This window comes from Schistosoma mansoni (genome assembly GCF_000237925.1).
Source record: "Schistosoma mansoni, WGS project CABG00000000 data, supercontig 0062, strain Puerto Rico, whole genome shotgun sequence".
Classification (NCBI taxonomy): domain Eukaryota; kingdom Metazoa; phylum Platyhelminthes; class Trematoda; order Strigeidida; family Schistosomatidae; genus Schistosoma; species Schistosoma mansoni.
Genome location: NW_017386029.1, coordinates 1,446,045 through 1,470,121, shown reverse-complemented (window position 1 = coordinate 1,470,121; position 24,077 = coordinate 1,446,045). Strand labels below are relative to the sequence as shown.

At 38.3% G+C, this 24,077-nt stretch overlaps 1 protein-coding gene across 1 annotated transcript in view; it reads left to right on the top strand.

Moving 5' to 3' along the window:
- Window positions 1-12,774: 12,774 nt before the first annotated feature.
- The window catches only part of Smp_155020 (heat shock protein 70 (hsp70)-interacting protein, putative), a gene marked incomplete at its 3' end in the record, with an annotated part of 32,719 nt that continues 21,416 nt past the window's right edge, over window positions 12,775-24,077 (top strand). The window contains exons 1-5 of the mRNA XM_018790568.1: window positions 12,775-12,887; window positions 12,949-13,172; window positions 13,219-13,269; window positions 16,057-16,286; window positions 19,575-20,014. Of these exons, the coding sequence (XP_018646197.1) occupies window positions 13,034-13,172; window positions 13,219-13,269; window positions 16,057-16,286; window positions 19,575-20,014 (860 nt within the window). The 5' untranslated portion in view covers window positions 12,775-12,887; window positions 12,949-13,033. The remainder of the gene's footprint in view (window positions 12,888-12,948; window positions 13,173-13,218; window positions 13,270-16,056; window positions 16,287-19,574; window positions 20,015-24,077) is intronic.

Genomic DNA, 24,077 nt, shown 5'->3' with positions numbered 1-24,077 from the left:
TGTACTTGATCCGCATACTCCACACAATTTTTTTTGCTTCTTAATCGTATATTCGTTTTCGTTTTGTGGATTACTCTGATGCACCCTTGGTTACGCACCTAGTTGTAAAAGGCGGTCATCACTGGCTCAAGGTCATGCATTTGATCGATTTTGTTAAAGAGTCCAACTTCTAGCAAGTTCACCCATTGACATATATGTATTACAAAAGAGTATTTTTTTGTTTTCATGGTTCTTCGTACACAAGATATCTACACTATGTCTATTTCCTTCCAGAATACCAATCCGTTCTGGAGGCCAAGCACTTACATGAACCGAACAACTATCATTTGCATTTATGTATTTCCATTTTGTATCTTATTATTTTATGCAGGCAGTGGAGCAGTTCTTCAGGTTTGCTTTATTTTCACCATTACCTTTGAAGTAGACTCTTCTTTACTTTTTACTTGAGGGCGACTCAAGAGGCAGGTGAGTAAACACCTGATAGCCGGTCTGAGCATGGAAAAATCGTACCTCACCAACATGGTGTCGGGTAGCCCGCTCGCGGCACTTCCTCAGATATTCTTATTCCACATTCTCACACTTTCTCTTGAAAGCACGCAGCAAACCGTCAGCGATAGTTGTAGAAAAGATCACATGCTACAAAATAAGATGACAAGCTAGTAAATGAAGAGACATCCATGGACTATCGTTTAAAGCGTTAGTCGTAACTGATTGTAAGTCAAATAGTGAGCGAGTTGATAATTTCGCCTTGGGATGAGAAATAGAACTAAGGTGTTTTCGATAGATAGGTTAATCGAACCGACGTTCCTACGGAAGTCGATTCTAGGGGGAAGCTAATGTAACAGCTCAGGTTGGTTGGTTAAGAGTTGACCCCAAACAACCAAGCATCTGCTAAAACAGTATTGTTCAAGTATTCATTCACTTCCTTACTTTTTGTAAGCGTTATATTCCCTACTATCTTATATTGAATGTTGAGAGCCTTTGTTTGTCTGAACAGATAATCCCACGCTCCACTGTGACTGCGCGAAGATCGAAATAAAGACCTATTCACTACTTCTCTGGTTTCTCCTATCAATAGCACGAGGGTTACCTTAAGGCACGAAAACCCCACCAGGACATTCCATAGCCTGAGAGAGAGTGAAGTTACACTGACCTTAAAGTGTCGGTTTTCTAGATATGAACAGAGCCAATCAATCAAAGAGGGCTTGATGCCCAATCGTCCAAGCTTCTTGATAAGACATACGTGGTTGACCCTATCAAAAGCTTTTGAGAAGTCCAGGTAGATGACGTCAACCTTCCCCTTGCGATCAAGGATGGTTGTCCATCTATCCACCGCAGTCAGCAGGTTGGTCATACAAGAATGACCTTTTCTGAAACCATGCTGTTGAGGCGAGAAGAACTTTGAGGATGATAAGTATTCTAGTATACCGTCGTATACTAGGGATTCCATAATTTTGGAAGGTATGGAGAGAAGGGCCACTGGTCGGTAGCTTCTGAATATAATGCTCTAATTGAAGTAGCCCCTACATATTTTTCCGCTCGCAGTCAATGAAGTTATGGTATTATCTTCCAAATTTTTCGTTGGTTCTTTCTCTTCATGCTCAAAGTCGGGCAAATGCTGATCTGGATCTTAAGTGATATGGTTTTTAATGAAAATTGGATTTTGTTATTATTCTTTGGGACTATAAGCATACAGATCTGAATATTATATATACCTAAACAAGGCTCTCATCAGTCATTTGAAAGTAAATTTATCCAGAGTTACTCGCTGTATTGCTTGGATCTATTTAAATAGCCTATGGTGATAAATGTTTTAATTTGTGTTTTTGCAAAACTGTCTTCTGCAGGATGAGGTTGTCCACTTCACACCCAACTCTCCTCCTTCACCAGGGATTTCGACCAGCAGTGATCCTTGAAGCTTTACAGGCGGAGTCCATTTTTTATAATGTACAATATTATGAAATGACAGACCACGTACCATCAAGATGAAACAGTGGCATTTTTTATTTGTTATCATGAGATCCTGTATAGTAAGAATGAAGTGCATGGATTGGCTAGTCTTTGGTTGGAATGCAAAGGATAGGATATTTCGTCAGTTAACTTCGTTTCATTTGAGACTGAAACCAATATAGCACTCATAGGGAAGCTTCGTTCTTGCTCTCCAAGAGGTAAATATTTAGTCCTTGAGAAGTTTAAAGTGTCAACTACGAAATTAGAAAAATTACCAACCAGGCTGTTGGATAAACCGTCCGGGCAAAATATGTTGAACTCTCGTGTCACCTATATTAATTGAAGTGTCAAAGTACAACCCGGACATAGGGTCATGGTTGCTGAATCTTTTCTATTCATAATGAGGAAAATGACCATACCTTGATAACGTGTCATCACACAGCAGGAGTGATTAAGAAGTGATGCTATTCACTCTCCGGACAGCTGAAGGAGATGATTTATCTGAGAAGTAACTATGCGGTGATTTATATCTACAAGCGGGTTAGAAGATCGGCCTGCTGAGAATGACGATTCCATTAACACTTTCCAAGATGTTTTAAACATTTATTATAGTAGAAGAAACGCTTCGAAAATGCCTTCAAAGTGTCTTCCTGATAATACTGTTTTTTATTTAGTCTTTCTCCCCATCTTGCATTTCGATATTTACTCAGAACTATCTTGGCCATACTTTATTTTTACTTTGTTACTTTGTTTAAAATTTCATTTTTCTTATCTAATTTTACCGTTGAACAATCCCTGTCTATGGTCGATAAAGTCGTGTTTGACTCAAGGTCACAGCGAGGGGTAATCAACCATTGTTGACATTTGATTTCCAGCTGTGGACGCTTGTTCGAGCCCTTGTGGATAGATATCCGGTCCCGTCTAATGGGGAATATTCCTACTAATTCTCAGGTATGTAATAGTCATGTGCTAATCATGTCCACAATATGGCACACCGTTTTTTGCGGTAGTAAATCTTGACTGTATATCGGGAGCTGCGTTGTTGCGGTATTTTGTACTATTTTTGCAATGTGGTACTTCCCCTACACTGGAACCTACATAACTTAACCAAAAGTACCATATCTCTGCTGTCTCAATTGGTGGAAAATTATTTTTGGCGCAATGTGACTTACAGTAAACTTCTTTAGATAATAAATAAACTAGTTGAATTCGACCAATTGCTTGCCTTTCCTTTGAAGAGGGGGATCACATTGAGTCACGAAATTACAGGAAATTTGATTTTCCTACTCACTGCGATATTGCAAATATATTATTTTTAATGGTAATAATCTGCTCAATACTCAATTAATCTGGAATTACTGGGTTAAACTTACTTACGCCTGTTCTCCCAATGGAGCATAGGCCGCCGACCAGCATTCTCCAACCCACTCTGTCCTGGGCCTTCTTTTCTAGTTTTATCCAGTTCTAGTTCATTCTTCTCATATCTGTCTCTATTTCCCGGCGTAATGTGTCCTTTGGTCTTCCTCTTCTCCTTTGACCTTCAGGATTCCATGTGAGGGCTTGTCTTGTGATACAATTGGGTGACTTCCTCAAAGTGTGCCTAATCCACTTCCAGCGCTTCTTCCTGATTTCTTCCTCCGCTGGAATCTGGTTTGTTGTCTCCCACAGTAACTTGTTGATAGTGTCTGGCCATCGGATCCAAGGTATTTTGCGTAGACAGCTGTTAATAAACACTTGTATCTTCTGGATAATGGCTTTCGTAGTTCTCCACGTCTCCGCCCCATACAGTAGAACTGTCTTGACATTTGTGTTCAAAATTCTAACCTTGGTGTTGGTTGACAATTATTCTGGGCTCCAGATGTTCTTCAGTTGTAAGTATGCTTCTATTGCTTTGCCGATCCTCGCCCTCACATCTGCATCTGATCCACCGTGTTCATCAATGATGCTGCCCAGATATGTAAAGGTTTCCACATCCTCCAAAGCTTCTCCGTCAAGTGTAATTTGATTGGTGCATGTTGTATTGTATCGGAGAGTCTTGCTTTTCCCTTTGTTTATATTGAGACCTACTGCTGCTGAGGCTGCTGCCACACTGGTCGTTTTCTCCTGCATTTGTTGTCGCGTTTGTGATAGAAGAGCCAGATCATCCGCGAAGTCTAAGTCGTCAAGCTGCATCCTGCCTGTCCACTGTATCCCGTGCTTTCCTCCAGATGTTGACGTCTTCATGATCCAGTCGATCACCAGGAGAAAGAGAAAGGGTGAGAGTAAGCAACCTTGCCTTACACCGGTCTTTTACCTCAAACGAGTATATCAATTGTCTTCCCTGCACGATTTTGCAGTTTAATCCGTCATAGGAGTTCCGTATGATATTGACTATCTTCTCAGGTACGCCGTAGTGTCGAAGAAGCCTCCATAGTGTTGTCCTGTCCACTCTATCAAATGCTTTCTCGTAGTCAATGAAGCTGATGCAGAGTCATGAATTCCATTCAATTGATTGTTCCACAATGATCCGTAGTGTTGCGATTTGATCTGTACACGATCTATCATTACGGAATCCAGCTTGTTGATCTCGAAGTTGGGCGTCCACGGAATCCTTCATTCTGTTTAGCAACATCCTGTTGAAGACGTTTCCCGGTATTGAGAGAAGAGTGATGCCCCTGTAGTTATCGCACTTGCTGAGATCGTCTGTCTTTAGTATCTTGATCAGAAGTCCTTTTTTCCAGTCTATTGGTACTTGTTCTTCGTCCCAAATCTTACTGAAGAGGATGTGGAGTATCTTTGCAGTTGCTGCTACATTTGCTTTCAGTGCCTCTGCCGAGATAATGTCTGGTCCCGCTGCTTTGCCACTCTTGACTTGTCTAATGGTCATGCTGATCTCTTCAATTGTTGGTGGGCCAACATCGATTGGGAGGTCTGTGGGTGCTGCTTCGATGTTGAGTGGGTTCAGTGGAGCTGGTCGATTCGAGAGTTCTTTGAAGTGTTCTACTCACCTGTTTCGTTGTTCTTCAATGTCGGTGATTACTTTGCCTTCCTTGCTTTTCACTGGTCTTTCTGGTTTACGGTAATTTCCAGCAAGTTTCTTTGTTGTATCATACAGTTGTCTCATGTTTCCCTCTCCTGCAGCCTTTTCCGCTGTCATCGCTAAATCTTCCACATATTTACGTTTGTCGGTTCTGATGCTCCTCTTCACTTGCTTGTCTGCCTCTGAGTATTTGGCTTGAGCCTTGGCTTTTTCTGCTCTTGTTCGGCTGATATTGATTGCTACCTTCTTGTTCCTTCTTTCTTCAATCTTATCCAGTGTACCAACAGTGATCCATTCCTTGTGATTGTGCTTCTTTTGGCCCAGAACCTCCTGACATGTTGAAACGATTGCCTCCTTGATACCTTTCCAGTTGCTCTCCATGGTAGTTCCCTCTCCATTGAGTAGATCATGAAAGGCCTCGAACCTGTTGCTGAGGGCTATGTTGAATTTGTTGAGTTTGTCAGCATCTCGAAGAAAGACCGTATTAAACTTTTGTGATGTTGTCCGCGCCGTTGTCCAGTGCTTCTTGAGTTTTAGTTTCATCTTGGCGACCAGCAAATGATAATCGGATGCTATATCAGCTTCTCTTCTGGTTCTCACATCCTTCATCGTCCTCCTGAACTTTTTGTTGATGCAGATATGGTCGATTTGATTCTGTGTTGTGTGATCCGGTGAAATCCAAGTGGCTTTGTGTATGTTTTTGTGTGGGAATATGGTGCCACCTATTACCAGTTTATTGAAGGCACATAGGTTTGCAAATCTCTCACCATTTTCGTTCCTTTCTCCCAGTCCATGTCGTCCCATGACGTCTTCGTATCCAGTGTTGTTCTTTCCAACCTTGGCATTGAAATCTCCCATTAGAATGGTCAGGTCCTTGGTTGGGCACTTCTCGAAGATCGACTGCAGCCCATCGTAGAATTGGTCTTTAGCGTCTTCATCGTAGTCGTTGGTCGGCGCATAGCATTGGATGACGTTCATTGTAATGCCCTCTCTCTTTGTTTTGAAGGAGGCTTTGATGATCCTTGGTCCATGAGATCCCCATCCAATAAGTGCATTTTGTGCTTTTCCGGACAGCATCAATGCCACTCCTCGTGTATGTGGGGCATTTCCTTCTTCATGGCCGGAGTATAACAGAAGTTCTCCTGAAGACAGTCGTTGTTGTCCAACCTGCTTCCAATATGTTTCACTGATTCCGAGCACCTCCAGGTTGTATTTTCTCATTTCTGCAGCAATTTGGAAGACTCTGCCGGTCTCCCACATTGTCCGACCATTCCATGTACCTATAAAAATTGTCTCTCTGGTTGTAAGAAGGTGCATCGGCCTCATGACTTCCGAAGGAACTCGGCTTTCATCATGAGACGTCATAATTATTCCTTCTACTCCCAGGGCAGAGTTTGAATGGTTTGAATGATTTTTTCTGGTTAGCGTTTTTTTAGCGAGTTGATTTTCTACGGGATGGGGTCGCTAACCCCATGCCCAACCCTCCTCCTTTGTGTAGACTTGGGACCGGCAGTAACCACCAAAGGTGCTACAGGCGGAGTTAATTATCGGGTTAAACCTTGGTAATAATACCTACTATTTGGATCAAGCCCAAAGTTTGCGCTTTGACATAATTTCTTAGAAGTGAATCGGAAATTATTTGCATGCTACATGAAAGAACGTAGCTTAGCTCAATCAAATAAAATTTAGCTTGTTGACTCTTTCCGTTTAGACGCATCGAAATCCGATGTTTTATTGGGCAGAGGCTCAGTTATGTTGGAGCCGGTTTGATCGAGCACTCTGTGTAATGTTTAATGTGCTACGATTGGTACTGATTTGATGTGAATATCAAACAGAAGTACAAAGGTTGTTCTTTATTGGCCAAGACGCTGATATTCAGTCGTCTTGCTGAAATAATTTCGTCGTTCAAACCATTGGAACTTGCGATTAATGCAAATAAATTTGTATTATTTCGGTCTATGTTAGTACCAGTGGACCTATCTGCGCCAACAGGGTCACAAACCCCATCAAAATTGTGAACCTTCCATGATATGACTACCTAATGTACAAGATCTTACAAGAAAATCACATCACTGTTCATACGTACTCATCAAATAGTGTAAATCAGTAGTGTGGTTTCGGAGAACCTTTACGGAATAAATTCAAGGTCGTAACAGAATATTAGGTGAGACAATGCATAGGCAAACCACTCAGATTTAAGACAGCAGGTCTTGGATTTCGGCGCGAAATTCACTCACTCATTCGGATAAATACTATTTCGGCATTATGATTTATGTCAGTTCGTGATGAAAACATTAATTCTTATTCTGAACCTTAACACTCGACTGTAAATCCTTACCCCAATTCCCTGCTCTAATCTACAACCTTACTAAGCAGGTGGACATTCCATGGTCATTTTAGCGCTGCTTAAAGATTGCCCATACTTTACAGTCCCACCGAATAATGTGTTTCATACGAAAGAAATAATTTTACACAGTGAACACACCTGCAAGACTGACCCATGTTGTTACGATTAAATGTTCCTGATTTCATATTCATTGATATTGGCCCAGTTTTCATCGGCTTTCCAGTTGTTGTATGTTCAGGTGCAATGACCGTGTTGCTCGAAACCAATGTCACTACATCAAGCCCACTGAAATAGGCTCATTCGACACCAAACTAAGTGAAGCTACAGAACGTGAATAGTTACGAGCCACATATATACACAGGGATCTGGGCATTTGCACCCACATAATATTATTTTATGACGGATTAAAAGCACCACTCAACCCTCAATTCGAAGGTCCATTCAAAGTCCGAGCTATACTATCCGATGAAATGAATTTCGAATGAATGTTACCACGCTCACCAACATTGACCTTCACTTAGTGTTACATATTGAAAGTCTATTTTCCCAGTTATTTCATGTTCAGCTTTGAGGGTTGTGGTTGGGATTCACTGCCATTACATGCATATGCTTTTTGGAGATTGCAGAAATTTTAATAGTTGTGTTCACGAGTCGATCTAAGCTAGACGACGATTGATAAGAATCGACAATTAACAGTGAGAGTTCTTCATTCACTTGTAGTGGCCTACTTTTATAACGAGAACGCGATTAGTATGATGGAAACAATTATTGTAATGACCAGTTGTACCAGTGATTATTCTACTGTACTTGTTTGTTTAAGTGTACCGAAAACACTTCCGTTGCCTGTGACCTTGCACGAACTCCAGTACGCTTAGTAGTTCTGCTTATAAACTTTGGCACGATCTCGATATCCTTTTGATACCTCGAGGTCGCCAACAAATGTATCTTATTACGACTGTCAGCAGCCTTTCGGTTTTTGACTCACGGAGGGATCCGACCAGATATCTGGCACGTAATATTCTTGTAGTGGTGATCATAGTCAATCGCGACTGGACGCCAACTAAAAGTTATCAAAAAGGCCAGGTGAGTATAATCGATTATTCAGAACGACTAACTACTGAAGACACTTACCACATAACCCAAACGGTAAACTTCTAACAACCAAGGTTTATTAGTAGAGAGTTTACCTCGAACAACTAAGTAAAACATAGAGCTCAAGTATTCGTTCACTTCCTTATTTCGTATAGGCATTATATTTCCCATTATCTTATATTGAATGCTGAAAAGCTTTGTGTGTTTGAACAGGTAACCTCCCGCTCCACTGTGACTGCTAAAAGAGCTAAATAAAAACCTAATCACTACTAGTCTAGTTTCTTCTATTAATAGAACGAGGATTACATTCAGGCCACGAAAAACTGAAAATGGCGATAAATTTGCAAAATAATCAATCCTAGTTTAATGTTTGCACTAGATGACCGACTACTTTTGAGGCACTCTGTAACATGTAGTATTCAGACACATTTAGATTGCTCAGATAGACCTCCAAACATGTTTTGACACATGATATATTTGATAACCTCATGAATCAACATGTTACTGTGAGAAAGTGTACTGTTTGCAGGTGAAGCATACTAGATCCAACAATGATTTGAAAAACTACGCTCGTGCTTTACGAATAGGAAGTCTGGTCCCAACATGATATGCATTTCTTAAATTTTGCTGTGCCCTTACTCAATATGAGTATCAGTTCTGATCCAAAGTATCTGTCCCGAGCTTAACGCCCAATATATCGCTTTTATTTTGCGAGTTGTACTGGAGTTAATAGTTAACTGCGGTTTTGCCTCAGTTCACTATTCGGTCTTGATAGTTTTCCGCGTCGAGGCTAGTTTTGGCATATTATAACCTTTTTGCCACCTGTTTTATCTGTTCCACCCGTTTTGAGTGCACTGTTTTTTGTTTTATAGTCGTAAACTTTTGCTAGGATCTTTCTGACAATTTCTGTCTCGTCATGGTTCTGAAAAAAACATGTAAGCGACTTGGATGTCGTTCTGCTGCTACCTGTGTTATACAGTGAAAAATGCAAAGTTTGGTTTCACAAAGCATGCACAGATCTTTCAGAAACTTCTTAAAACAGACTTAATAAGTCAGATCGTAGGTGAGCATGTGGCACACGCAACATTCTCTGAGATGAATTGCCCAGGAAGCTCAAACTCCCTGAAATTGAGCCACTAAAGGTTAAACGGCTTACCCGGGTGGACCATTCCAAGCACCAAAATTATTCGTCACGCTTTTGAGCAACGCTCACAAACAGTGCTGATGAAGAACATGTTCTGTAGAATTACGATCTCGTTCGGTATTAGTACCACTATAATAATAAACCTAATTATAGAATTGTAGATTTATCATTGGTATTTTACTTCGGAGTTCGACATTCATTACACTCCTATTATCATGGTTGAAGCCCTATCATTAGTTGTTTTCTTCTCTTTCTTCCTCCTAAATAAATAGTATTCTTGAGCATCTGAAAATTCTAGTTAAGACACTATCTGTAGCTACACCCAAATAAATTAACTTTTCGGACTCATTTTAACTTCACCACATACATATGACTCATGCATATTGATATTTGATTGCCATTTGTGGTTAGTTGAAACATTCATAGCATCACTCAAAACTATTTCTGCATAAACACTTATTCTACCGTTAGATCTTACAGCAGTAAGGATTTATTTTCCTATTTATTCTATTTTTACCTTTTAAAATCGTTTCTTTAATCACTTGGTGATGCATACATGATCGTTTATTTTTGTTCTGTGTTCACAAACACGCTTATTAGACTATTTACGTATTTCGTGCTTGATTAATATATATTCCCTTATTTTCTCCATTTCCTTGTTTAAATTAAGCTCAATATCCTTCTCAATTACACAGAAACTGTCCTTAAATATGGCAAATATTATGATAACATTAATAAAACTTGTGTATTATTACATTTCTGAAGAAATCCAAAATGGTTTCATTACAACACTTATGAACTCGTAGCTGTTTGAAAGTAGTGACAATAATAATGTGAATCCTGGCCCCCTTGGGTAATAGTGATTATGCCGTTTTGTCCTTCATTTTTATCAGAAAAACTGGGGAAAAATATCTCATTAACAAAAAGTATCGGTATTACAAACCGTTAGGGGTGTCAGCTCTACAGGTCAATCTAGAGCAGGTGGACTGAGAAGACCATACTCAATTTGGTGTGGACATTCATTTGGATTTCTTACTGAACACGATTTTATCTGCTACAAATTTGTCTATCTCGCAAACCGTCCTCAAAAATCACGAGCAACTTATAGTCATCAAGAATCTCACTCTTCTAATGCTAAGACGCAAAAGACACTGCTGGGCGTGATATAAATGGAATAATGACAACAGTACATATAAGCAGTTCAACCAAGCAAGTAACCAATGAACGAGGGCCATGAGGAAGGACAAACTTCAGTGCCAGACAAAGTTTATCGATGAACTTGTCTTCAATCCGAAAGGCTTATTCCGTCATACAACCTCTCTCCCAGAAGCCGAAACCAGAGTTTCTCGGTTTTTAGATCTCAATGGCCCAACTAGCAACGACGGTGACGCCACTAACCTTTTTGACAGGACAACATTTACAGACATTTCAACCGTCTCATACCAATTATATCGATGAAAGCTCCACCCTAAACTCAACAGGACTCTCAGTAGCGAACGTGAGCACTGACTTGGTGTATCAAAAACTGAAGCACCTAAACTCCTGACCTGGATATGGTTCATTCTGCCATACTAAGAGAAACTGTCCTAATCGTAGCAAAACTACTTAGTTCGATTTTCTTACATTCGCTAACCCTAGATACGGCCCTAAAATTTTGGAGCTGTCGCACATTGTACCAGTTGTTAAAGGAGAGCCAACGCAGTGGACATTCGAGCTGCCGGTCGGTAGCAATTCCCTTGTTACACTAAAAAGTTGTAGAATCCTGGGCATAAGATGGTCTACATGACTAATTGTCATCCATAAATCTATCTTTAGCCCAACAACACGGTTTCAAGACGGCAAACTCCTGTATAATCAACCCGCTGACCTCGGTGAACAGATAGACAACCATCCTTGATCTCAAGTGGAGGCTTGATGTAATATACATTGACCTCTCAAAATCTTTTGATAAGGTCAATCATATATGAATTATCGACAAGCTCACACTATTAAGTATGAAGTCACCGTTAATAGACTGGTCTACTTCATATCTAACTAATCTACTTTTTAAGTTCAAGGTAAACTTGAATTATCATCAGGCTACAGGATGTCCCACTACGGTTCCCTAAGGTTCAGTACTAGGACCTCCTTGCCTCTTAATTTGTATAAACGATCTGCTAAAGATGAGAAACATGGGCAAAGATTGCGACCAAGAGGATAAACAGGCCTTATCGGAGGATCTGACCCCAATTCAAAGTTAGGCAAATAACAACGAGCTTTAGAAGTTTCCCAAGCCGAGAAAGATCTAGGAGTGTTGGTACCCTACGATCTGACTGAGACAAAAGTGCTTTCCAAGCAAACTTTGCGCTGACAACGTTGAAGCGCATTTTTGACCAGTTCGACGGAAGAACTTTCCACATAGTCTTTGGCAGTTTTGTTCGTCTCCATTCACAGTACGGAAACATAGTATTTCCTCCATCACTACAAAAGAATAGGAACACTCTGGAACTTATCCGATGGTGAGCCACGAAATCAGTCCAGGGACTCAAGTTCGAGTCTTATGAACAGCGCCTTCAGCCAATGAACCTTTATCCAGTAGAGTATAGGTATCTTAGAGATGATGTTCTAGTGACTTGCAGCATCCTAGATACTTCAGAACAACCCCTTGAATACCTAAATAACTCGAGTCTCAACACAAAATTTTGGGGCAACACCTAGAAGCTGGAGACACAACATGGCATAATGGAGTGTAGGCACATCTTCTACTCCTTAAGAGTAGTCAAATTCTGGACCTCGCTACTGGCTGTGCTAGTCCGAGAGACTTTAAAGGAGCCCTTTAGGAGAGACCTGGACATAATCTTAAGGACTAAGGGCAGTATCACTATGATTTACTAGTATTTTTCTTTTTCCTCTCTTATCGTTAGTATACCTAGGTTCTTACTTGGCGGCATCGGTGATCCACAGTTAGTAGATTCAAAAGTCTATTAAACGAGTGCTTTTTCTATCCCATCCAGAACCATTTAAACATTCATCCACGTCGTCTCTGGAGGAGTTAGTGTGAGGGCTGAAAGAAGCGATAATCTCCAGGCCTTCAGTCGGCTCATTGAAGAAACAAAATACACACAATCAGTATTAAGAAACGATCGACTTTGGCATCTGATTGAACGGAATTATCGTAAATTCTAAGGTCTGCAGTGGGGATAAATTTAAAAAGGACGGGACAGTTTGTTGTGCGCGGTTTGTGTGATTGTGACGCATTCGAAACCGTACGCTATCAACTCCTTAACATTATCAGATCGCCTTAATCTTACCATTTCGTTCGTACTGACTGTCGTCGATTGTTTTCATTATTAAATGTAAGTGTATCACATGTACTCAGAGTCGCCGGCTCACTTTTTCTTTTATTTTTTCATCCAGATTTCTTCATAAACTGCTTCTCATAATCCTCCCAACACACAGAGTACTTTAAGTCTAAACATAAACCTGCAAGAAGCTGAACACCATGAAGACAAAAGAGTCTCTGAAAAAACTGCAGGATGCCGAAAAAGTTTTTGATTTAGTGCAAAGGCTTTCTTCAGAAGACAATGCAGTTGCTAGTATAGCTTGCAAAGAAGCCGATGATTTTCTTAAACAGAAGTGCAGTGATGGCAAGTGCTTACAATAGCTCCCATTTTATGATAACTATAGGTTTTGACAGGTCTGTTATCAATAAATTGGACCAACCTTCAAAAAACTTAGGTAATACTCATTGTTTGTATGTTTCACTTAAGATACGTACGTACAATTCTGTTTCTTGTATTATTTAGTGGTTCATCCCTCTCGTATGGGAGATGACCAATATTGGTTGTGTCCGCTATGTGTGTTGTGTTCTTAGTGGTACCACTTAAAATGAGTTCAGGGCTAGCGGACACGATCATATTGCACCTTTGACTAATTCTGACCCCTTATTTACATGACATACCCCTTAAATACTTGATATTTTGAGTCCTTAAGAAAAACTATCACACTAGTATTTTCAATTCATGCTCATGAAGTTCCTGAAGTACTACTTTGAGGGTTGTTCTAGCGTCCAATCCGGAGCGCTTTTCAGCGTTCCACAGGAATCTGATGCATTCGTACTCGTGAACATTCCTATTCTTCTAATAATGTACAACAAACTCATGTATATGCACATCAGTAATCAATTATTAGTTAACTTCTCTGTAAAAGCAGTGATGTTTAACAAAACCCCGAAATTGATGCCGCTGATGTAAGCTTCATCTCTACTAGATAGCATTTCCTTCATCTGAACTACAGTCAGTATAGTTTTCCAAGAAAATATTGGTACAAGTGTACTGAAATAAGATTACGTTAGCGATAAGTTCAAGTTTCATTATCTTTCGAGTTCTATTTCGGAAAATTATTGTTTCCTGTGTTTCATAACTCGGGTTTTACGGATTACTGAGTGGTAAGTCAGTTATCTGTGCATGCAAATAAGGTAGTCAAAAACCATGATAACCTCAATTTCCTGAAGACTGTAAACTTACTGTTCAAAATACAAATGACGTACCCACGTTAAAATATTTGCCCAATTATTGACGATCAGATGTTATTTTGCAGTGAAAACTAAAGCAAAAGGTGTGGAATTAAAAGCTTTCGACCAGTTAAAATCTTTAATCACATATCAGGCTAACAGCTGGTTGAAGTATAATCTCTTTTGTGAATACTTCTCAAAAAATTTATAGTACCTAACTTCCTTCATACTTCCTATAGTATTTGTAAAAATCAATTTTCTGCAATTGCAAAACAAATTTCTAAAGATCAGGTATAATAGTTGTAATCTCTGCTCTGTAGTGTAATTAAAGACTCAATTTTTACTCTTCAATTTTAAACTTTCCTAGCTTCCTATGAACACTCGGTAGCTCATCAGCAGCCTAGGGTCTGGTTCCCATAAACTTCCTCGAAAATGGTGTCTTATGATTGGTCTTTTTTATTCCATAAAGCTGATGCGGTTTAGTATCTACACTTGGGTTTGAAATAGAACTTACTTTTAAGCACATCAGTTCTGTTTGTGAAATTAGTCTTGAATCATGACCAATCCAGGATTTCGGGCTATATCTTGATTACTACCCATCACTCCCATATGATTAATTCATTCACCAAGTTTCCTTTATGGCAGTTAAGTTTGATCTCTTATTATATCGGAAGGTCGTTCTGAATGATTTTAGTGAATTTTGCCACGACTCAATTCTAGTTTATATTAAAAAAATTGCTTTCGTTCTGGGTCTAAGGCTCATCTTAATGGACTAAAGTTGATATAGCTTCGTTCAGCGATCATACTCAGTCGTTACTTCCTCTTTTGGTATGCTTCGTATTCATGAACTTGTGAATAGTTTAGATACAGTCGGATAAAATGGTTGATAATGATATAGAAATTAATTTCCCTATAGTTTTGTGTTTTACTCCAGCCCCTTCGGTTAGATCTGTGTACACTTTTTTCTTTCGTAATCAGGACAGAGCTGGGCACAAATGTATGTCGACCTGGTTTGTCATTATGAAGTCTATATAAAGGAATACTGGAACTCAGGATAAATAATGAACGCATCTGTTTCATTGCAAATGATTCTGATCTATGTCACCCAAAGTCCTCGACTACTGATCATGATTATCATGAGGACCCCAACCAAGTAGTCTGCATTTAACAAAATGGCTCAGACCAACAGTCAGTGACTTCATCGACTGATGCCACGTTCTGGCTTAAACGCCTATAGACTTTCCCATTTTACTCCTGCTCTATCCAACATTTCATGTCGAGGTAGTCAGTGGTTGGTCATGCTTGACACGTCCCGACAAACTTAGTTAGTGAAGGTTCACAACTTCAGCCTATTTGTCAAGTGTTCCTGGTACTTAACTCACTTGGTCGTTCCTCAGAACACGGACAATGCTTCTAAGACAACTTTGATCAAAACTATGAGCTCTACGTATGTTTTCTACTTTCAGTCATATAGTAATATAGGGCGGATTGTTGTTCAGTTTACACTCCCTTTATTTGGTAGGTGGACATCTCGCCAGCGCCACAAGTAACACATGTTGGCAAATACCAACCCTGGTTTCTGAATCCCTGCTGAGATTTTGTCGGGCGCTAATCCGCCAGAGCTGACAGGACTTACAAGATAAATGGTGTTATGCATAGAAAAACGTCTGCGACGGAATCAGGTAAAATTAGGGATAGTAGATCTGCATACAAAAGCATAGCGTTTTCATTTTCTCAAACAGGGACTATATATTTATAACACATGAGTTTGGTATTCATAGGTTTGCCGTTAAAAAATAATTTCTCCCGAAGAACACCATCTAGGTGTAGTTTAGTTGATACTCTGCTCTTATTATTTCCACCCGTTATCTTATTCAGATGAGAAACAGTTTTCATATACATTTCCCATGGAAATCTAACAAAAGAATGTGTATGAATTTACGTTCACTTTATGTAAATGATGCAATTTTCTTGTGTTATGTAGTTACTGGTTTTGGAAATTTTCCACACAGATGATGTAACTAGAAAAGGGGGTGATGTGACTGCATTTATGACTGCGGTTGCACAGGACGCACAAGAACGTGCTGAGCGACGAGCTAGACAACGAGAACGTGCAGATAAACTCAAGGATCGTGCAAATACATTTTTCAAGGCTGGGAACTTTAAAAAAGCTGTGGAGTTGTATTCACAGGCAATCGATGTGGCAAAGGATTATGATATTTTATATACTAATAGAGCTCAAGTAAGTTACAAGTAAAACTGGCAGCATTTTTTCATACCGATTTATAAATTAATGGGTAAGTTTGGTTTGTAATATGTTCTAGCCTTTACACGAAAGTAACTTCTGATGTCTATCAACGGCCTTATTTTTTCAGATAGAATTCAACAAAAGTTTCCATACGCAATTTTCATGTCTCTATACATTTACGGTTTTACTCCCACTGAGCTCCGTCGAATAAGCAATCTATATTTACCACAACTGTTTTTTTTGAGGTTCTTTCTTGTTTCTGGCAGTTAGTAGGGGGCTACTGAGTTGTGCCATAAATGATATACTCCCGCTCATCGTACATCACAGTATTCTGTCGATTTCACATGAAATCCTTTCATGAGTTTAACAAATGATCCCTTTAATGAGTTTGACATCACATGATATTTCTAAATGAAAGGTTAACAACTTTCTAATAAACTGGAATATACATTGTGTTACGTCCTCATCGTTTTCTTATTCGTCACGAGAATAATTTTTATCAGAATCATGCGATATATCGGGGTAATATATTTTATACAATCTGATCGCATATCAGGTTGCTAAGACACACAAAAAAGCACAAAAAAGTGAGATATAAACCACTGGAATGTATAGAAACATCAAAAAATAATAAGAGACTGTTATTCACACCATCCTTAACGCTAAGATTAAAGTCCATATTATCAAAGTTTGGTTTAATTACAACTAGTTTCTGAATGCACCATGAAGGTTTAAATTTTTGTAAGTCTTGGGTTTCAATAAATATAGTTATTTGTCTCAGATCACCTTTATATACCGATATGAAGGGTATTTTTAGATCAGCCCATGACCAGTTTCGTTATAGGTGAAAACAAATGCTTATAATCCGCTTTTTACTGAGATGCTGGAGTATATTTGTCTTCACAGCAATAAGGGTATATATTCAACCATCATATAGCAAATACAGCATTTCATTTCTCTAAGATTCTATCCATGTCAATACGAAGGTCGGCAAACGGTTCGTCTATCTAAATCAAATGAACATGCATAGAAAATATAGAAGAAATTATTATTTATTTATTTATTTGAACACATAAATATTGGTACAAGGGGGCACCGGATACATATGCGCCACACAAATCTCAATTTATTTGTGTGAGGACTGTGATACTGTCCAGGTGCCAAAACTGAAGCAGGTGGTTTTCTTAGGGCACCACACCCAGAGCCTTTGACCTGAAGGTCTAGTCCACAAGGCAGTGGAGCATCGTAAGGAGATGCAGTCCCATGGTAGCCGGTGACCAACGATTGGTTCATACGCCATTTGTTCCTTCAGGATACTGGAGCCTATGTGTACTATTGGTTTGGAATGAGGGTTTTCCAATTCCCCTAGGTGGGTTTTCGGTGTCCACCAACCCGGTTAAAGCACCGGACATTCGCTTTTCGTTTTCTAAATTTCGTAAACAACAGTGGTGCCACGAGAAGTTAGTGAGTAGGACTTCCCTGGCAGAGGCTATATGCGCGTGACCATGTGAGAGCGTTTCGAGAGGGTGAGCGGACTCTCCCCACTCTCGGCCGTACCAGGCATTCGGGGGCCTGTTGAAGAAAATACTAATACCATGAGTTGTACTTCTTGCTTCGGAGAAGTTCATATTTACCTTACTGTCGGACTAGTAGTACTCCAGAATAGTATTTCCCAACTACCAAGTGTTTAGGGACGTTTGATAAGGCTACCGAAAGTTTCTCACAGTGTTGCAGTTGGGTTCATTCCTTATCTTCCTTTTAATTTTAAGTCGAGTGTTATTTCTTCCTTTTTATTTTTGACTTCATTCGTCCCTTGAAATTTACTACGCATCCTGCACAAATCCACAACATCGCTTTCAAATTTGATTTTATTATTCAACAAACCAACTTTCTATCAGTTGTACGTACGTGATGATCTTACCGTACACTAAAAATGCATACTTTGAATTAAATTCCCTTAAACGTTTAATGTATTTTGACTTCATTAGTTATGCTTTCTAGTCTTAAAGTATTAAAAAATCACTGTAATAAGCTGATTATTTTATCATAGTCTAGAATGTTCTGCCTACTCTACACGAAAGATAAATGAAAAGAAAGTTATCCTTTGTGCCTCCACATAAATTTAACTAGAAACCAGGACTAATGTGATTCTGAAGTTAAGTGAAATGGTCCTTGTACGCAATTAATTTACCGCTGACTTTTAATTTAAACATAGACACAGATTAGTCTGTAAGCAACTTTCTTTATATTTGGGTTGTATGAATAACTCTCCATATTCATATATCACTCAATGTGTTCAAAAGATCACACTTCATTAAAATTCTCATGTGACAAAAATTGAGCAGCATCCAACAGTACGCTTATTTTTAGATGTATTCGAAATTAACCAATATAGAGTCCATACACCATCAAGGTACTAACAGGTCTCTAATAACAGAAAGTTTAATAAGTTTATGTAAAGTGTATGGGAATGTTTTATTATCATAATGAATATATATCAAGTCAAGACTTCAGAATTACTTTGTTTAGACAGGTTATTAATACCTAATGAACCATTAATGATGTCAGTTGTTTAAGGGATTAGATCACTTCTAAACAGGTATCAATGTTTGTCGATATGCCGTAAAAAAACCCTGAATGCCTTTTCAATTATGATCATGTAAGCACATTAAACGGAGACCATGAAACTTTCTAAACCTTTTTTGCCTCATAGCAATAATATCGATTTTAAGATACTAGACTGATATCAGTTAGTGAACAGTTATCGGCATTCTCACTCTACTGATGTCTTATTCTGCTTCATGCCATTCTGTTTTGTAAAAAAGTAGGCAGTTTTAATAATTAGTTTGTTATTTGTTACAAAATCATGACAATTGTTGTGTCCTGTTTTCAAGTGAAGTAACTATTCGCTTTATATATTGTAACATCATTGTTGTCATAATATAATTATGACGACATACATTTCTCCTTTTACAGTCGGTCTGAGGATTACCAAACATCCGTCGTTCCAAAACAAGCGTTGTACAGTTTTTCATAGGATATCAAACTATCTTCGATTTATCGACAAAAATTTTTATGGGCATTTATCACACTTAACCGTAAACACATGTATACATTCACACAATAACAATATTCGTTAAGTTTTTGGGCATGCTTTTCACAAACCAATCACTTTTCAGGGTTAATTACCAACTTTAGAAACCTTTTTACAATTAAAAACATTCACCTATGTAGTTCTTGCATTGATGCTTTTATTTTCGGGTTCTGTTTCTTAATATTCAGGCATATCTTCGTCTTGGTCAACCTGATTTATCACTAAAAGATTGTGATACTGCTTTACTACTATTCCCAGAAGTTCAAGAACTCAATTCTAATATGAAATCAACAATGGTGAATAATAATCGTGATATTGTTTCTAATCCTCGTCTAGCTAAAGTTTATTTACATCGTGGTAAAGCATTAATGTCACTTAATCGACCATCAGAAGCACTTTCCGCATATTCATTATCTCGTTATTATTCAGCATCAAAAACTGAAAAATGTACATCGACAAAACTAAATAGTGAAAAATGGCCAAATTATTTAATTGAATATGTTTTACAAGCTGAAGCTGCTTTAATTGCTCAAGAAGCTGATGCAAAAGCTGAAGCAAATTTCGCCCAATCAGCTATAGGCTTTAAATTCAATGTGAATAGTGAAAACTCAAATAACATTCCTTCTAGGTTGGTGATCTTTGTCTAATTCTCTTTTCTTTTTAGTTTTAGTCATTAACATCAGGTTTATGCTGATTCTTTGTCCTACTCTATGTAATTTCTTATATTCTGCTAGTGTAGGCTAGAAATTATGATAGCTGTTTCACTATGGTATGGGGTCCTAGCTGCTACCTTAACATAGTGGTCGGGGTTATTTATTGTGATGGCCTAATCGAGCTATGTTGACTGTAACACAGTCAAAACAGTAAAACTAAAAGCAGCAACCTAGGTCCTGATGGTCAAATCATACGGCTAACCGTACCGGAGTGCGTCTGAAGTAAAATGTTTTCTTCAGAAAAGCCGACATTTGCATAGTTACTGCCTTCTCAATTGGAGTTAAGAGAAGTCAGCCCTAACAATGTCATGCTTTACCTCACGGTTTTCTGTTTCCAGCGGTAAGGCCTTTTAAAGTGCGGAGCTAATACTTGAAAAACTTCCCATAAAAAGACCGTGCGCGCTACCTGCCTCAAGAAGTTGTCTCTTTGGCTCTACAGTCAAGCTACGAGGTCCCTACGACCACTACTAATCCAATTTCAAGAAGAAATTTTCTTCCATGGCGTTTTCAGTCAGGAAGTGATGATCGTTTCCACACCTTTGACAACATCCAAAATCATCTTGTTCACAACATGGGGAGATCCTCAATAGTGCGAATCCATGTCCCCACCGGAGGTCGGACTCGGGACTTTTAAATCACTAATTTGCCATCCAAATGTTTATATTTCTGACTTGTAATTTAATTCTTGCTAAAACGTAAAAATGATTCTTCATTAACCCATAATAGAATCCGATTAGTATGATTGCTCCATAATTGTTTAATTTTTCACATTTTTTGATGCAAACAGTTTTGGATTTATTGTATGACATAGTAAAAGATACAAGGTTAATTATTTGATTAGGATGCGAAATAATATGAAGTGATCAATTGATAATTGCTTACAAGACTATTATTATTATTATTATTATTATTATTTAAACACATAAATATTGGTACAAGCAAGCACCAGATAAATATGCGCCTCACAAATCTCGTTTGATTTGTGTGAGGGCTGTGATACTGCCCAGGTGCCCGAACTGAAACAGGCGGTTTTCTTTGGGGGGCCACACCCAGAGCCTTTGACCTGAAGGTCTAGTCCACAAGACAGTGGAGCATCGTAAGGAGATGCAGTCCCATGGTAGCCGGTGACCAACGATTGGTTCATACGCCATTTGTTCCTTCAGGATACTGGAGCCCATGTACACCATTGGTTTGGAATGAGGGTTTTCCAACTCTCCTAGGTAAACTTACCGTGTCCACCAACACGGTTAAAGGGCCGGACATTCGCTTTTCGTCCTCTCAATTTTGCAAACAACAGTGGTGCCACGAGAAGTCAGTGAGTAGGACTTCCATGGCAGAGGCTATATATTCGCTTGGCCATGTGAGAGCGTTTCGAGAGGGTGAGCGGACTCTCCCCACTCTCGGCCGTACCAGAGCATTTGGGGGCTTACAAGACTAAGTCGACTTTGATCTATCACATTCACCGACAATTCCCAACTGAACTACAATAAAAAAATAGTGACCAGTCAACAGCACCAATCACATTTGTACTCTTTTATTTTAAAAATAAAACTCCATACTTTCTTATGATGTGAAGTTATGAGTTAACATTTTTTCATTTGTATATATAATACATAGCCAATAGTCTATTAAGTGTATACTTTGATATGCAAAAGTGAATTTGTGGCGTCGAATGATTGTTCATTTCGTCCCATTCATGTTATATGACAGTACGTATGTTTTAAATTTTTCGAAAAGGTAGTTTTTATTCTTAAAATCTTGTGTGTTCATTTTTAGCATTTTAAGGAGTAAATATGTTTTTGCAAAATGTGACTTTAATACAAATTTTAGCATTATTTTCAGAATATATTATTATTATTATTTTCTTTCAATTAAGCTGTTCTATGATAATGTCTGCCACTGTAGAGTGTCAGATAAATGTCATCAGTTTTCCTAGAGTTTTCTATGGTTCATATGGACTTATGGCATGTGAGTAGTGAGGTTCGTTAGAGATGTTTAGTTGTCCTATTTTTTTTAAAAGAATCTTACTTTATCGTGAAAATTGCTTGTGTAGTTTTATTCAAACGTAGAGCCTTCGGATCAATACTAAAGATATAATGAAACCGTAAATCTAATAATATTGACTCTTAATAATTTTGGGTAAGAAGTTGAATAAATTGGTGGTTATGTAAACACCATGGTTACTGGAGAAAATTTTCTTGCGAAAATTCACTTCCGTCACCCTTGTTATTACAACCTGCTTTTGAATACTCCCACGTAAAGCTTGTTGATATTCAGTATTTATCAGTTACCACTAGTAATTTCGAAGATACTTAAAGTGTAGTTCTTAGTGGAGAAGACTCACGTGAATGCGCTTGTTGTTGTTTTTGTCGTTCAATTATAAAGTGTGAGTAAATTTAGCAAAATAAACATTTGGCAAGTAATAATAAGACTCACATGTTATACATTGTTCAACCCAATGATAAAGGTACATGAAACTGTGTTCACAAGTTTTAGAAAATGTGATTAATAGTTTTCTATCATTTTTGATTTATTGATTTCTTTAATGTATCTCGTTTCATCCATTTAAAATTATGAATCATTTAGTATTTCACTGCAATCTAAGTTTAGCTCTTTGAACCTTCCCTCTTTTCAGTTTTATGCGTCTCCTAAACCTCGTATTGTCTAGTTTCTACATTCGTAATCACAATATTATTAGAAGTATCTACTGTTTTGTGATATGTTTTTAGTTGTTATAGGTTTATATCATTTCCGTTGGTGAGTAAATTGACCGACATATGGCTTTATAAAAATTCATCATCTGGAGTGCAAACCACATTTGATGTAGTTTTTTTGTCACTCCATGTTAGTTCATTCTCTCAAGTATAACCTCGATGAGAGTTTCGTAATTCATATTTCCTCAGTAACATCTGTCGTTACCGCTTTTACTTTGTTTGATTATGTGCTTCAAGTTCGTTACGTGGCGATATAAAAACAATGTTGTTCCATTCCAATTTCTGACGTCTACACGAAGTATAATGTTATCCTGAAAGTCCCGTTGCCTTTACCTCCATTAGCGTATAGATTAATAACGTTTAAGTGTTGTTGCTATAAACGTCAGGTCTATTCAAATTCCTCTTAGTCGCATCGCATTGAAAGAATCCTCATTAAAAGTATATTTTAATGATGGCCTTGAGTTGACTAGTCAGAATTAAGATAACGCCCTATGAACTTAGCGCAAAATTTAAAGTCCACTGATAGATAACGTGTATGTTTTTATTAGCTAAATAAAAATTGAAAACGTTTGGTTCTCCAAACTCTTGAGATCCATTGAAATATCTGTTATGCAACTGAAAAGTGAATTTTACATGGAGCTGAAGCTAAATTACAATATATAACTACTCTTGAAACAGATTGTCTGTTAAAGTACTTCATTGTGGTTCATTGTATGATCGAGTGTTTAGCGAAGCTAGATAATATTTCCCCCCTTCTTACTCTTACTGTAGATCTTAACCCTGAGTTTCTCAATTTCGTAAAAATGGTTGGCAAGGCACTGGATCATAACTGATATCAGTTCATATTGAGAACTCTAACCTTAATTTGTAAACCCAACTCAAAACTCCAGTTTAACTCTTAATACCTAACCCTAACCCTTTTGCATTATAACTGATGTCAGTTGGCGACAAAAACTCTGGGGTGATGACCCTAACTCACAACACTAGCTCGATTCCTAATATGTTTGTATGTAAACTTGATCTATTTCCTTTATTACGAGATATAATTTGACATGTGAGTTTTAATTATTCTGAACATAGCTGTTATTCCAATGCTTTGTATTGTTTTGTAACTAGGTAGCGTCTTCTGATCGGTTGATAAGTGTTGTGGGCGGTTTCCTAGATCTGATGCTGATACACAACGTGCTACCCACTAAACCCCCAAACTAAGCGAGAAGATAAGAGTGGAAGAAAAAGTCTATTAGGCTACCAAACAATATTCATA